The sequence below is a fragment of the Acomys russatus genome, chromosome 6 (assembly GCF_903995435.1).
Source record: "Acomys russatus chromosome 6, mAcoRus1.1, whole genome shotgun sequence".
NCBI lineage: Eukaryota > Metazoa > Chordata > Mammalia > Rodentia > Muridae > Acomys > Acomys russatus.
The window spans coordinates 35,613,093-35,630,205 of NC_067142.1; the positions used below are offsets into that span (position 1 = coordinate 35,613,093).

The window sequence follows — 17,113 nt, forward strand, 5'->3', positions numbered from 1 at the left end:
GGGTTAACTACAGTGATTAGAAAAAGAAAACTGGAGGCAAACAAAGCTGCTAGGAATTCTTTTATTTTATTTTTATTTGTTATTTTTGCTTTCTGGCAGTGATGAAGCTGTGTTCCAAGCCTTTGGTAACAATTCATACTCTTTATTCCTAGGGACTTTCACAGCAGCCCTCTTATTTATTACTTTTATCATAATTATATTGTAATAACAAAAGATACTAGTTTTAAAAATATCCACAAAGTGTTTCATGATTTAACAGAAGATCAAGTTGCAGGTTAAGGTCATGTCTTAATATGAGTGGAGTTTGGATAACATAATGTTAAAAATGAAAAAAACCTAATAAAAAATAAAAACCACAGATAGGAATAAAAAATGTAAAGAAGTAGATGGCACCCAGTTAACACTAAAAGCTCCATACCCTGAGTTATGAAATACAGGTTCTACTTTCTCTGTTTCTTGCAGATAATTTGGTGTCTTAACTATTAAAACATTGAGACTTTTATCAAGGTTAGTGGCTGAAATCTAAAATAATAACAAGCTTCTACCTAAAAGAATAACCAGATGAGCGGGGCATGGTGGTATATGCCTTTAATCCCAGCACTTGGGAGGCAGAGGCAGGTGGATCTCTGTGAGTTTGAGGAGCCAGCCTGGTCTACAGACTGAGTTCTAGGACAGTCACGGTACACAAAAAACCTTATCTTGAAAACAAACAACAATCAAAAACCAGATGAAATATATAAAGTTTCCATTTTTCTATATTAAGAATTATAAAGATTGATTACCTCCTTGTGGACGAACAACACGAGGCTGTACGAATGATGGCTTTACAACTTCGAACCACCAGAACAGTTCTGCCATGAACACCAAATAATTACTCTATATAAGAGAGTTGAGAAAATTAAAAGAAGTCCTAAATTAGGTAAAACCAACCATACATTCGTGATAAAGTTATGCTCTATCCTCTCAAATATAGATTTAAATTCTCCTTACTTGCTATTAAAAATGTTCACTGTTTTATTAAACTTGGAGTAAGACGTTTAGTACTTCTAAATACACATGTTTAGACCTCTGATACTTTTTTTATAGGTCAGAGCAAATCTTCCAACCATCATGATCTCTAGCTATGTAGAACTGAGATAAAGAAATGTCCTTTTCCTCCATTATAAATACAAACAAGTTGCAAGAAGAGTATTTACCATTAAAAAAGAGTAAAATATTTTGAAAAGTAATTAAATATACAGTTTAAATATTGTATCCACATGTTTGAAATGCTAAATTCAATAGTAATTGACATGCTATTAATACTAAACTCTATAGATAATTATGATTAAAAGTACACTTTTATAGGATTATATATATATATATATAATATATAACTACTTATATACATGCATATATATGATTTGGTTTTTATTCTTTGTTTTTTGAGATGGTCTTGAACCCTGAGCAGTGGATTACAGACGTGTCCTACTGTACTAAAACTGGGCTTATATGTTAAAATATATATGAAGGATAATTTCAATTTTAGGCATTTAATTTATTTCTAAAAATAGCACTATTCAAAACCCATCTTCCTCATTATGGCTATTATCTGGCAGTATGGGTGTGCTCTGATATCCTCCCTTCTGCATATCGGCTAATTCTGAACAACCCTCAAGGCACTAACATAAGTGTACTTCCTTAGACCTCACTGCCTGGGTTTTTTCCTATTTAGGCTGGTAACATTCACATATTCATCTGCCATCTTATAGCTCCAGAAAGCAAAAGAATCAAGGATGTCTCTAAGTTCTCTGTTTTGAGCAACTGTTACTGCCGCTTAACAAAACAAAGAAGACTGGGAGAAACAGGTGACAAAGAAAGGTCTCTGACACTTTCCTGAACATCTCAGTGGACTCCAAGTGTGAGACACGAGGCACTGTGGAGGGTAACATGCAGCAGAAGACAGACTTTGCTAGGTTGTCTACTTTACTTTCAGTGTTTGTTTTCATTGTAAATTCCCAAATATTCAAATGCTTATACATAAACAGTTATTATCGGAAGCTATTGAAATTGAACTTTTAAAAATGAGAACGTTTCCATCTCTAACACTGTGGCTTGGGTGGCACCCCTGCTTGCCTTCTCATAAGCTTTGCATTTTTAATTATATTTATTACTTATCCTTCCTCTCAACTTTCTTCCATTGAAAACTAAGACCTCTCTCACTAAACCATCATGTCCATGCCTCCTATGTTCTTCCCTTCTGATGAAGTTCTTTAAGAACAAACTCACACTAACCCTGCATTTTTTCCCTTTCGGTTGTGCCACTCCCCCAGAACACCACTGGTTTGGGTCACTACGGACTTCACTTTCCTTGACTTCTCAGAAGAAGTATGATGTTCCTGAGTTTTCTTCTCTCTGAAATAGTGCTAATACCCATGACCACCACTATCATATGAATCCGAAGGGCACCAACTATACTTACATATATAATGACGTACAGAGCATTTGCCTTTGTAAAGCTGAAACAGATCCTCTCTGTAAGTGATACTACCACAGTCTTATCTTACTGGTGGCATGTTGTGGCATGGTCTGGTTTAATTAATTGCTCCCCCTGCCTTGCCCCAGATTCTTACTGTTCTACGAGCAGATGCTCACATATACCAAGTGACGCTGTGTAACCTTGCCTCCGACTTATCCCTGATTGGCTAAATAAATGCCTATACCTGGGCAGGACAGAAGAGAGGTAGGCAGAGCTAAGGCTTGGAGAACAGGAGGATCATGGCAGGGGGACCAAAGGGAGAGGGAGGGACAGGAGAGGAGGAAGAAAGCAGTCGCCCTGGGTTAGCGTAAAGAAGGACCATGTGGCCAGGAGCTTGCTCTGAGGATAGGAGGTAGAAGCAGATGGAAATATGTGCAGGTACTTATGGGAATGATGGATGGGAAGTAGCCCAGAGAGGAGTAATTAAAGCAAGTGGCATGGGATGTAGAGCTGGGAGGTAAGAAATAGCTTACTGTTTAGTTTCCGCCCAGATCCAGTGTATAGATCCAGTAAACATCTAACTGATGTCTGTGTCTTTTACTGATATGATAGCAGGTTAAATAATAACTGTCATAATAATTATATATATTAATAACCTTTTCTACAACAGTGGCACTTCTATTCCAGAGACCCACAGCCAGATGTTATGCAGCGAGTGAGAGACCTTAGAATACTCGCCTAAAGGGGATGTCTCCATCAAATCCCTCCCCCAGGGAACATCACAGAAGAGGTGGAAAGAATGTAAGAGCCAGAGGGACACCAAAACAAGGCCCCGTAAATCAGCATCATCAACACATATATGAACTCACAGACTGAGGCAGCATGCATAGGGCCTGTACCAGTCTGTGCCAGTTGGGGGTCCTAGAGCTCAAAGGAGAAGTGGTATTCCCTACCCTAAGCCAGAAGCCCTATCTTGAATTGATAACTACTTGCAGATGAAAATTTAGTTTCCTCCAAGGGATCTTCATTGGGAAAACAAACTACTCTTAAGGGTAGGCTGTGCACGCGCGTGTGCAAGTGTAGCTTCCAGTTTAGTATTTTGTGGGATTCCTGAATGTGTGAACAGGTGGGCTTCTGTTTCTTGTGCCTTCTTTTGGGCTCTTTTCCTTCTGCTGTTTTTGTTGTTCAATTCCAATGTTAGTTTTTGTTATATCTTATTCTATTTTCTTTTATTATCATCCCATAAAAAGCCTGTTTGTTTTCTAATAAAAGACAGAATGGGTAGATCTGGATGCAAGGGACATGTAGGGGAGGCGGGGAAGAGCAAAGAGGAGTAGAGGAAGAAGAAACTGTAATTAGGATATATTATGTGAAAATTCTATTTTTGATAAAACAGAAAAAAGATTGACCAATAAAAAAAATCTAATCAGCTTCATCAAACACCACATTCTCCAAGGTTTGTCATTCCTATGCCAGACTGCAAGGCCTAGAAAGACAAAGCTTATGATCTCCATCATATATTCCTAGTATAAAACAGTTCCAAGTACAGAATATTTATTAAGAAATGTATAAATTGATCCATAACAACAAAAATCCAACTCATCAAAACACCCAAAGATTGACAAAGGCATCTCTGAGATGGTCAGTATTCACTGCATCAAGACTGGATTGACAGACAGTGAGGAGTGAGTCTATGAGAGTGTGTCTGAGGAGGCTGACTGGTGGAGAAGGCTGACTTAGAATGTTCACTCAAGAGGCTGGCAGCCCAGAGGGAAGGAGGGGAGGAAGAGGAACCAGCGAGCTCAGGCACTCTCTCTGCTTCTTGTTCACCATAAGGAACAGCCTTGCTCCACTAGGCCTTCTCCACCACAGTTCCCAGCTCACCAAGGCCAAACCCATGCAGAGCCAGCTGCCCATGGACTGAAACCAAGTAGAATTAATCTTTCTCAGTACTTTACTAAGGTGTCTGTTACAGCAACAAAAGGCCAGCTGGCACATCAAGATCATTATGACCTATACTTTGCTTTATAATCTTTACAGTATACCTTTTAAGGCCAAAGGGTAAACTTTCTAAGTACTGGTGCATCTTTAAAAAAAAAAAAAACAAACTCTTAAACATACAGTAATTATGTGTTGATAGAAAAGGAGGGCCTTGATAACAATTCTCTAATAACATAATGGCAATAATTGGCCACAAGATGGCAGAACTAAAGACATAACTTTTCTGTTAACTAACCTGGAGATTATTTCATTATAAAATTATGACTAAATGACAATGAACTGGCCATATTCCAGAAATGATACAACAATAATTTAAAATCATCTTTTCCTAACTTTTTTTCCCAAACATTTCACTATGTTTCCCTGGCTGGATTGTAACTCACTATGTAGACTAGATTGGCCTATAACTCACAGATCATCTTGTCTTTACTTCCTCAGTGCCGGGGTTAGAGGTGTGCACCACTAAACCTGAGCTACTTTTTAAATGTGTGTAGCATGTCCCTGCATGTGGTTTATGCACATGAGAGCGGATGCCTGCAGAAGCCAGAAGAGGGTGTCAGAGACGTTACAGGCAGTTCTGAGCCATTTCACATGGGTGCTGGGAACTGAACTCAGGTCCTCTGGAAGAGCAGGACATGCTTTTAACCTCTGAGCCATCTCTCCAAACCCTACTTTCTTTAGTTAAAAAAACACACCTACATAATTAAACAGTGTAAACAATGCAGAACATATAGAACAGATAAATCTAGCAAGTTTTAACACCTCTCATATCCAACAACACACTCAGAAAAAATTACTTTTGTTTTATATTTATCCTAAAGATCCTTTTTCTGAATCTCTATATATGTGTCCCTCAGCATCTATGTGCAGTTGGTTCCAGAACTCCATATAGACATCAAAGATTTATGTATGTTTAAGTCCCTTATGTAAGGTTGTATAGTATATTTATACCCTTTCAAGGGGGGAGTTGGATTTTTCCCTCAACAATGAGTGTCCTGGGGATAGAATGCAGGGTGTTGGGCTTAGTAGTATGAGCCTTTCTCTCCAGTCCCCATAGGACAGTTAAAATCACCTTACTTACTACATAGTTAAAATCTACATTACTTACTAATAGTCAATACAATATGTGAATAGTTATTATACTGAGTAGTTTACAGAATAATGACTAGGAATATAGGTTAGTGATCCTGAGTTTGATCCCTACCACTGAAAAGGGGGTGGGGGAAGGAGAGAAAAGTTTAAAATATGTACATGCACGCGTACACATGCACGAACACACCGAGTTATATACCTTTTGCTAAATCTACCTTCACTTAACAGTGTCTTAGGGAGCTTTCTGTTTTAACAGAAACAACGAAACCCTCAACTACTGTCCTTTAAAAGGATCACTTACATTACAAAACATTTAAATTTATGCCCCTACTAATATGGATCATTTCTAACTTTTCACCATCATAAGCAATCCTTAATGTGCCTTTTGATGGCCACCTATGTCCTCTAAATAACAGTTTATCAAGTACATAGCAAGGAGCTAGGCTCCAATTAGGACACAGCCTGAGCAATCCATGCTTTTCTTGGGTGGTGCTTAGGATCCAGTACAGGAACCAGCTTAGACAATGTCCAACAGTCCTCTCAAGCAGCTATATCCCCGCTTGTATTTCTACAAGAGGAAAAGGCAGTGCTCATTTCTCATACATTCCTAAACACCTACTATTAAAAGTTAAGGTGAAAATGAGGTGCCCACCCATGCTGACCAAGCAAGCCCTCTATAGTTTAGAGCCTTAAGATAGTAAACTAAATTCAAACTTGTGGTTATTATAATTAAGCAAAGAATGCAGAATGTGAGACAAAACTTTTTATTTACAATTATTTATTTTAAATAAGCCTGACTCAAGGAAATGCTTTTATATTTGGATTATGCTCAAAATGATCTATATATCCGGATTATATGGTTTATTGAAAGTCTACACTCTGTTCTATTCTCCAAAATGGACAGGAAGGAATACTACCACCTAAAAAAAATACATCTTAGGCGTATGACAAATTTTCATTTCATATTATTAAAGTAGGACTTATCTTTGATAGAAAATGCTAGAAAAGTCATTAGTAAGATATAAAGAAAATAATGGTGTGGGTAAACCTCCAGAATTGATTAATCAAGGTTTCTCTTTTATGTGTCAGAGTAGGGAGTGGGTACCATTGAGTCACTGGGGTTAGTGCCTCATTTGGATATGCCTTTATCATTAGCTTTATCTTCTGCCCTTTGGAGATCCTGAAATGGACACAAGAAAAAGAAGAGACACTAGAAAATAAGAATTCCAAGTATAGCCTGGTGTGGTGGTGCACACCTTTAATCCCAGCACTCAGGGAAGCAGAGACAGGAGGATCTTTGTGAGTTCGAAGCCAGCCTGATCTATAAAGCAAGTCTAGGACAGCCAGGGCTTCACAGAGAAACCTTGTCTCAAAAAAGAATGTCAAGTGTAAGGCACTAGCATTGCCACGAGAGGAAGTGATTACTCTCTTCCTAGGAGGACTAGCACTGGAACTCTGATTCGGCAGTAGAAACCTATTACCACTTAGCCAAGCTTCTAAGTCAAACTAAACACATTGTAGAGTCACTTATTCCTAAAGCTTTGAAACAGAAACAGCACATGGATTGATTAATGTTGTTACAATGGCCAAATTATTAAAGTGATCTACAGATTCAAGTAAGTCCCATCAAAGTTCCAATGACACTCTGAACTAGAAAAAACAATCCTGAAATTCATGCAGAAGCTCCATACCCTGAAGAGTCAAAGCAATCCTGAGCAAAAGGAACATTCAACATCTGATTTCAAAAATATGTCAAAGAGCCTCATTGGAGTAAAGTGGCCAGAAGTCTGGCTCCCCAGCATCTCCACAGAAGGGAAGGAGGCAGCCCTATCTGTAACTCCATATAGACACAGGACCCAACATAAATACATACATGTGTGTACTCATACCAACACTTTTCATTTGACTCTCTGTCTAATTTACAATTCTTCATGAAAAAGAAAGCCTCATTGTGTTTTTGTTTACTGCTTGCTTGATAAGTATCTCATTTTTGTGACCCCAGGCATGAATCCACCTCAAGCTTCACCACTGGCTTTCAGAACTCTGGGATTGCTGGCGTACACCCACATTTGGCTGGCTTTAAAAGAAGAATCTCACCTTCTGTTACATTTATCTATGATCAAATACCACCTAACGGTTCATATTCTACTCTGCCCACACTAAAACAACGGATCAACTTTATAAATGACTGTGTTTACCTTTACAATATAAAAGACTTGTAGCTAACCCTGGATGTTTAAAGAGGAAGAGAAAAATCGCCCCCTTCCAAGTTCTTCACTGATGAAGTTAATTTGTCAGGTTTTGTTTATATTCACTTATATAAGACAGAATTGTGTCCCCGGCTCCTCAGACTCATCATAAAGCTCTGGCTGGCCTCGAACTCCTGCTCTTTCTGCCCCCTTCCCGCCTTCTACTGCTGGGACTTCAGGAGACTGAATGTGGGTCCTGTGAATGGCAAGTAACATTGTACCACTGAGATACACTCCCAGCTGGTTGCCACGGCCTTTAAACTAACAAAAGGCAGCAAGAGAATGATTTAATTTACCTTTATGGATGAAGCAGCATAAAGCATATCTTCCAAGCTGAAATGGCAGCAATGGTTTAAATATTCTTGGCAAAATTCCTGAATCAGCTGTAGGTTATACAGGCTATCGGCCAAAGACATAGTTTCTTTCAAACAAATATCTTCAAATAGAAAGGGAGATAGCTTTGAGTTAACTATGAACACTTCATAACTACTGATAGTGCAAATAGAGCATTATGTAAAATCTGTTTAGCAAACATGTATTTAAAAATAACAGCCATTAGACAAAAAGTTCTCAACTTTCTTTCTCAGAATTATACTTAAATGTTCTATTAAAAACGTCATTAGTTATTAAATATTGGTTTAATTTTTTTTTTTTTTGGCCATCTACCCAGTTTAGAAATATGTCCCTGAGGCACTTACCCTCTAAGCGGACAACAGCAGGGCAGTAGAAGTGAATAAGGGCAGCTAGTGCACAGCCATCTGTACCGTCCTTCAACAAGTTTTCCACCAATGGAATGCAAGGCAGTTGCTTAAGCAATGTTTGTTCCTTCCTGTAACGAGCCTACAATATAAAGAGTTCTAAATGAATACTAAATAAAGCAAGGAAAACAAACAAACAAACAAACAAACAAGATAGATTTGTACATTCTAGTTCTTAGACACATTAGAAAATATAAATCAGGAGAAACAAGAATTACCAACTCCTCAGCTTTTATTTTTTATTTTTTGGCAAGAATACAATATATTACCCAGGTTAAATTTTCAGCAACAATACTAAGTTCTTTCATTTTTTTCAAAAGGGTTTCTCTGTGTAGCACTGGCTGTCCTGGACTCACTCTCTAGACCAGGCTGTCCTGGAACTCAACAGAGATCCACCTGCCTCTGCTTCCTGAGTGCTGGGATTAAAGATGTGCATCACTATGACCTGCACCGGCTTGTCTTAACATTTTTATACACATAAAGTTATTTTAGCCACATAAAGTTATTTTCAGAAAGCAGAGATTTCTCTTTCTGAGGCAGCAGGACCCTTACACTTGGCTGTTACTGGCTCTGAAGTCTGGTGCCATGTACCTTGACATCCTGCTGACAGATGGAACAGAATACTTTGGTGCTGTTTCTTGGCTTCAGGTTTTCTTGGATAGTACTTTCTAGCTGCCCCCCCAATTCTGATAGCTCTTACAATTTATAGTTTTTCTCAAATGATACCTTTGCTCTTCAAATCTGTCTTTTTTTTTTAAAGAACTTTTACTTTTAAGTCTAATATTAAAGTAAATAAAAATTTAATCAGTAAATGAACAGAACTGATTTGAATGCAAAATGTTCAAATCTGTTTTTGATGGTGCAACTATCATAAATTAAAGGCCATTTGGTATCATTGTTAAAATGTTATATTAAACTTGTGGATTTTTAAATTATTAGTGGGTGGTGGATCTTTGTGAATTAGACACCAGCCTGGTCTACAGAGCAAGTTCCAGGACAAGCCAGGACTACATAGAGAAACCTTGTATCTAAAAACTAAAATAATAAAATAAAAATGTTAAGACAGCTCTCTAAAAATGAGAAACTCTGTAAAAAGTTAAGAGAAAAATTCTTAAACCAAATTACCTACACTTACATCCTGGTTCTGCCACTTATTAGCTGTGACGTCAGACAAGTTACCTAAACTCTCACTTATTTTTCTTATCTGTAAAATGGAGACCAGTAAAACCTACTTCATAGTGCTACTGGGGGATTTAAGAAGATGGCAGACACACAGTGCTATATATACTACTGAGCACCAGAAGCAATCGGTACAGGCTAGCTGTTACTAGCTAGAAGCTTTCCTAAGGCCAAAAAGAATAATGCTACATAATGCCTTTTACTAACAAAATACATAATTATATAGGCTACTGATATTTAGTAGTCATTTTTAAACATATCTATTTTATGTATATGGGTGTCTTGTCTGCATATAAATATGTAGACCATATGTGTGCCTGGTGCCTGTGGAAGCCAGAGAGGGTCAGAACCTTTGGAACTTGAGTCACAGAGAGTTTTGCATCCCCGTGTGGGTTCAGGGAACTGAACACAGTTCCTCTGCAAGAGTAGCAAGTGCTCCTAACTGTTGAGCCATCTTGCAGCTGCAGTTGTCATTTTTATTTTGTTTTGTTTTTTGAGACAGGGTTTCTCAAAGGAACAATTTAAACTGTTTCTGCCGATTCTATCTAAATGGCCACCTCTGCAACTTATAAATAAAAATACAATTGTGAAGAAAAATGCTTGTGAGAATAAAACCAGAAAATTTCAACTTTATTGAACAAAACACTTAACAGATGAAAATTCAATTAGATTGTTTTAAATGACACCCTCCAGAAAACATAGGCACCAATTAAGAAAAAGAAATCTAATTCTGTTTCTCTCTCCCTGGCTCGTAACTGGCAAGAATCAAGAGGCATTTTTTTTCCTTGATTTTTTTTTTTTTTTTTTTTTGGGCTGGAGAGGTGGCTCAGAGGTTAAGAGCACTGTCTGTTCTTGCATAGGTCCTAAGTTCAATTCCCAGCACCCACATGGTGGCTCGCCGCCATCTGTAATGAGACCTGGTGCCCTCTTCTGGTCTGCAGGTGTATATGCAGACAGAGCACTGTATACAAAATAATGAACAAAATACATCTTTAAAAAAAGAAAGAAAGAAAGAAAGCAAAGAAAAAAACATTTTCAGAGGAAGGCAAGGCAGGCATTATATCCCTAACTCATACATCGCCTACATTAAGAAAACAATTACATAGCTGGGCAGAGTGGCGCACGCCTGTGATCCCGATACTCAGGGAGGCAGAGGCAGGCGGATCGCTGTGAGTTCGAGGCCATCCTGATCTACAGAGTGAGTCCAGGACAGCCAAGGCTACACAGAGAAACTCTGTCTCAAAAACAAAAAAAGAAAGAAAACAATTAAGCACACATGCAATGTAGCACACAAACTCCACTTTTCCTTCCGTTTCTCTCTTTTGGGGAGATGGTGGCACATCAATACAGCCTAAGCTGGCTTTGAAATCACAATCCTCTGGCCTCAGGCTCTGAATGCTGGTGTTACAGTTGTGAGACATATTGCATAGCCTAACATAGACTCTTTGATTACTAACTTTTATATCATCCCTTTAAAAAACATTCATTTTGTTGCTGGGAGATATGGGAGATAATTTAAAAAAGACAGGGAGGCTAGGAGAAAAGGAAGAAAGAAAACCAACCAGTTTTGAGGTTCCTTTCCAGGTAGTGAGCACTGCTCCAGCCCTGCCTGCTGTTCTCCAGTTATGTAGCATGAGAGACGGACTGACCAACTTAGCAAGAAAACCTGTGGTTTCATTTATTCTATTCCCCCAATTAGCATTTATGGATAAGGGGGGAAGGGAGGGGGGAGAGAAAACACATTGGGAATAAATGTCTATGATTTAGATAATTATGAGAAGGAAGCCAACACATTTGTCTAAGGATTATATCCAATAAAATCCACTGGGCAAATGAATTTTAATGTGAAGTTTGTATAATTCCCAGACAAGTTTACCTGCAGTCCATGAGTTACATGGAACTTTTTCATACTGAACATGGCTTTTGTTTTGTATTGTATCCCAGGCTCCCAGGCTGGCCTTGAACTCACAAAATAGACAAGGATGAATGTGAACTCTGCTCCTTCTGATTCTGTCTCCCAAGCACTGAGACTACAGATATGTAACCACCACACCTGATTTATGCAATGCCCAGTAATTCATGCATGTTAGACAAGCACTCTGTCAACTGAGAAACACACCCAGTCCATGCTTTATAAATTCACTACACAAAAATATTTCATTGTCTCTCTACAAACTTGAAAATTTGGCTTTCAAAAGGACCACCATACTTTATATCAATGTTTATGGTGTATTTTAAAATTATATATATGTGCTTACTTACTTATATGTATGGGTGTTCTGCCTGCATTTATGTCTGTGCACCACTTGCATGCCTGGTGCCTGCAGAGGTCAGTAGAGGGTGTGGTATTCCCTGGGACTGGAGTTATAGACTGATTGTTACCTGCTATGTGGATGTTGGGACTTGAGCCCAGGTCCTCTGGAAAGAGCAGTCAATAATCTTAACTGCTGAGCCATCCCTCCAGCCTGCTAAGTTATATTTTTATCAGGATGGTGTATAAGAGGTCTTAGAATGCTTTAACTGCCCACATTTAATCCCAAAACGTCAATCATCAGGTCAAATCAGTTTCACACAGTTTAGGTGCAATACTGGTGAGGAAACAGGCTTTTGATTTTCATCAAATAGTAAAGTGTTACCTTCAGTTAGGGTAAAAAGAAAATGATTCTGCCAAAAATAATTTAAATATGTAACTAACACATGTAATTAGTCAAATTCATGTTTATTGAAACTCTTAATACTAGCAAGATTTTGTATCCACAGGCAGTATTACCCACTTGCATTAGTAATAGTGGTCTGTGAATTTTGTGATGAGCAAATGTGTGCTTATTCTTTAAATAGTCATTAAAACTAGCTAGACCCACTATTTTTTATTTTATATTATGAAAATGTCTTAAAACCTAATCCTTCTACTTAATGACAAACAAGTTTGTATGAAATGACAATACCAGCAAACTATAAACAATAACACCACTACAATCCGGAGAGAAAATTGAAGTAGCAAGGAAAACTTACTGGAACCAGTTTCCAAAACCATTTGGAAGGAGACTTCAGAGGAAGCCATGGAGAGAAAAAGGAAAGCAGGAGGTAAAGGAAAAGTCAATCAGAATCATCCAATCAGCAAGTGACACCAGGGCTTCTGACGGACAGGCCTCCATTCAGTTCTCATAGTGTTTCATGCTAATTACAATTTAGTTTAAAACCCATAAATTCCTAAGCCAAGCAAGATCAGTGCAGCCTCGGCTCATCTGCTCTCCCCATACAGAATCGCATTTTAGGATACTAAGGATTTTAGCAACAAATTTTATTTCAGAGACTCAGAATCACACATTGTGGTTCTAAGGTTAGATTCTTAGACATCAGCAGACCAACTCGAAGAAAAGAATAGTCATTCTGAAGGAGAAAAAAATCTACTCCAGTAAACAGAAGCATAAAGCAACTATCAATGTAGCTAAAATGACTGGAAATCTAAGTCTTTATAATTTTACTATCTCAGCATGTCTTACAGAGTATCATTTTTTTATTCTCTAAAAACTAAATTCAAGTTTCTAGTATGTATAAATTAATTATTAGTGAGTACTTATTTTGTACTTCCCTAGAATAACTTCTGGCATCTCTAGAGCACATGAACACATCACCATAAGTACATTTACACTGTAGTGCACACCTTTTGACCTCCAGGAGCTTCAGCTGTGTGGTGCTCTTTAGATTTTTGTTCTTGTTCCATTATGTCTTTCAAGTGTTCATTTACCTTAAAACACAAAAATCAATTTTAATTTGTATTAAAATATAGCAATAAGAAGATACAGTTTGATCCTCAATATCAAGTCCAAGTAACACTCAAATAAAATGTCATTTCTACAACTAGAAAATAGAACCCTACAAGGAACTTTACAATCAGTTCTATAAATTACACAGTGTATGCTGATCACCTACTGTATGTCAGAAACTGGAAAGTTCTAGTTCTAGTAAGAGCTTATTATACTTCTACCATGTACTGTACTACTAGGCATTCAACACACAAAGCCTGTCAGGTAACAGTTATAAATCCTGTGCAAAACACAAGAAGCAAGACTGAAGGGCATGTACAATGGCAGAGCATGAGGCAGCATGTGGGAGGTGTGTTCAATCCACAGCACCAAATGCGTCCATTTATGCCTGCAAGCAAGCAAAAAACCTGTCAACAAAGGTAAACAAAGGCAAGCAGAAGGAAGGGGCTAAGTCTTAGACATCTAAGGGAAGCAAGTTTAAGGTTACTGATGTGGGAAGATAGAACCCTCTTGTGGGTGCATCACTGGCCGCAGCATGGAGGTATGATGGTGAGAAAGTGGGGTGTGTGTGTGTGTGTGTGTAATGAAGTTTGTAAGAGTGGAGACATTGAGTGCAAACAAGCAAGCAAGCATGCATTAATTTCTCTGTGCTCTTGACTGTGGGTAGGATGTGACTAGCAGTTTGAAGTCCCTGGCTTGACACCCCCACAATGATGAGCTGTAATTTGGAAATGTTAGCTGAAATAAACCCCTTTGTTTTCTAAGTTGCCTTTTGTCAGGGTACTTTAACACAACAACAGAAATGAAACAGGACATGTGGCCTCCCCACAACTGATACAGGAAAAAGTGACTAGAACTTAAGCAGAAAAGTAAGCTCACTGACTTGTATCAAAGAGGAATCCAACACTATCAGAGCAGATGTATATGAAGAGCATCCGGGGAAGGATGGGTCCACAGTTAAGGAAGACCGAAGCCTACATTACATTGATGGCTTTCAACCCTCCTAATGCTGAGACCCTTAATATAGTTCCTCATGCTGTGCTGGTGATCCCCAAGCATAAAATTCTTTCATTGCTATTTCATAACTGCAAGTTTGCTACTGCTATGAATTGTAAGTATCTGATATAAGAGCCAAAGGGGTTGTGACCCACGGGCTGTGAACCACTGATATACATATAATTTAGCCTAGATTTTTTGGCTACGCCTTGGACTACATATGCCTAAAAAAGGAACCCACAGATACTTGCCAGAAGGTCAAAGAAGCTGCCACTACAGGTCAGACAGTAAGGTGGTCAAATAAAGGAGGGCTTGGTAAATACTTGTGTTTCCCACAGAAACCTCAGAAGAATAGCTTGTGGTTTTAAAAAAGAAGGCTGAGTACTTTGAAAACAGAAAGGTATACACCGGATCTGTCAGCCTGGAGATCTTAACTGACCAAAAGGAACAATTTCTCTGTATGACTGGGGATAAGAGAGTAAATAAAGCAGGCTAGCCAACTAGGAAAGTAACATGTTTGGGAGCGTCTGCTGTTCAAAGAAATAAATGAGGTTCTATTTGGATGGAGAAGCTGAGTACAAACTCACAGGAAGACTGGTTCAGCTGGAAAAGAGAATGAGATGACGCAGCTGAGGAGGGGATACCGGGGATCACAGAGCAGCACCGTCAGCATCTCCTGCTCCATACAAAGCTACTCTGCCGTTGACAAGTTCCCAGTGAGAGTCCAGAAATGACCAAGAAGAGGAACTAAGGCATGAAAAGGGTGGAGGAAGCTCTAGAGCAGCAGGTCTCAACCTGTGGGGTCGCATCAGTTATTCTGTATATTAGATATTTACATCACGATTTGTAACAGTGGCAAAATCAGTTATGAAGCAGCAACAACATAATTTTATGGTTGGAGGTCACCACAACATGAGGAACTGTCTTAAAGGCATGCACAGTAGGAAGGCTGAGAACCACTGCTCTAGTGCAACACTCTCTGACAGGGAGGGGTAAGTACTCCTTCTAAGCACGGAAAAGAAGACAGTGAACATGTAGGTAAAAGGCAATAGATTCAGTAGTGAAAAGAGGAAATACTTCTCACCTAATGTATTACCCCCCCCCCCCCCCGCAAACAGACGAGGCAAGCTTTAGCTGCAGCTTAAAGTAATCTGGGAAAGGTTTTGTAAGTATGGAGGCTAGAAAAGGTGGAACAGTTTGTAAGTGAGGGAAGCAGGCTTCTAAAGGACTGGCAACTGAGGGGTTGCTGTTTATCTCAAGTTTGCGATTATGGATTTAAAGTAAAGCCAGCTTTCCTGTGCCAGACTCTCTAGTGACACTTCTCTAAGCCAGGCGGAGACAAATGTTCACAAAGCTCTATCACAGAGTCTTGGTAAGGGGCTGCAGAGAAGGTTCAGCAGCAGGTGAGAGCACTGGCTGCTCCCAGACAGGACCTGGGTTTGGTTCCCAGCACCTACATGGTAACTCATAAACCTCTAAGTCCAATTCCAGGGGATCCCACATTTTCTTCTGAAACCTTGGGCACCAGGCACACATAGAGTACACATAAATATACACAGGCAAACATATATATATACTAAATAAAAATAAGTAGATCTTTAAAAATAGTAACATATTAAGTCAAATAAAAATGTGTGGGAAATCCCAGCAGTAGAATGGATCAAGAAGACAACATCTAAGTTTGAAGACAGAGTCGAGGAATTGGAACAACCCAAAAAAGACAAGGTATATGAGAATTCCAAGATATACGTGACACTCAAACTAAATCTTTGGATTAAGGCACAGAAGAAAATCATTGCATTATAAAGCATAGACAGCATTTTCAAAAGAACCATAAAGAGTAATCTCCCAGAGCTAGGAAAGAAGAGCTAACCAGATACAGGAGACATTTAGCACAAAGTCCTAGGGTTATCATTCCTATGATGAAAAACTACGACCAGAGCAACTTGTGGAGGAGAGGGCTTATTCGGCTTGTGCTTACATCATTGTTCATCATTGAATATAGGACAGGAACTCAAACAGGGCAGGAACTGGAGGCAGGAGCTGATGCAGAGGCCATGGAGGAATACTGCTTACTGGCTTGCTCAGCCTGCTTTCTTATAGAACCCAGGTCCACCTGCCCAGGGGTGGCCACACCCACATCAGTCACCAATTGATGACTGGCGCCAGCAGCCCCATCTTATGGAAGCATTTTCTCAGTTGAGGTTCCCATCTCTCAGATGACTCTAATCTGTGTCAAGTTGACATAAAACTAGCCAGTACAGACACCCAACCGAAGGACCAGAAAAGAACCTCTCTTTGTCACATCATAATTAAAGTACTAAATACACAGAACAAAGAAAGCACAGTTAAAGAGGCAAGGGAGAAACACAGTCGCACAACAGGCAGGCCCGCTGGCACAAGCCCAGAGCATTCAGCTGAAGCGTTGGAAGGCAGCAGGCTTGGGAGTGATGTATTTCAAGTTCTGAAGGAAACCCCTGACAACTCAGAGCACCCTGCCAGCGAGGCTGCTTGTCCTGACTAAAGGGAGGTAAAGGCTTCCCACCGTAAAAAGGCTGAAGGAATTCATGACCACCAAAGCAGATATAGAAGATACTTGAAGAAATCTAAGAC

The 17,113-nt window shown here is 39.1% G+C and overlaps 1 protein-coding gene across 2 annotated transcripts in view; it reads right to left on the minus strand.

Moving 5' to 3' along the window:
• The window catches only part of Camsap2 (calmodulin regulated spectrin associated protein family member 2), an 80,072-nt gene that overhangs the window by 19,404 nt on the left and 43,555 nt on the right, over positions 1-17,113 (minus strand). Inside the window, exons 4-8 of one of the 2 annotated variants that reach the window (XM_051147498.1) lie at positions 13,402-13,485; positions 12,750-12,782; positions 8,499-8,640; positions 8,097-8,236; positions 783-876 (exon numbers count right to left, since the gene is read on the minus strand). In XM_051147498.1, the coding sequence (XP_051003455.1) occupies positions 783-876; positions 8,097-8,236; positions 8,499-8,640; positions 12,750-12,782; positions 13,402-13,485 (493 nt within the window). The remainder of the gene's footprint in view (positions 1-782; positions 877-8,096; positions 8,237-8,498; positions 8,641-12,749; positions 12,783-13,401; positions 13,486-17,113) is intronic. The other variant, XM_051147499.1, reaches the window with a different exon arrangement.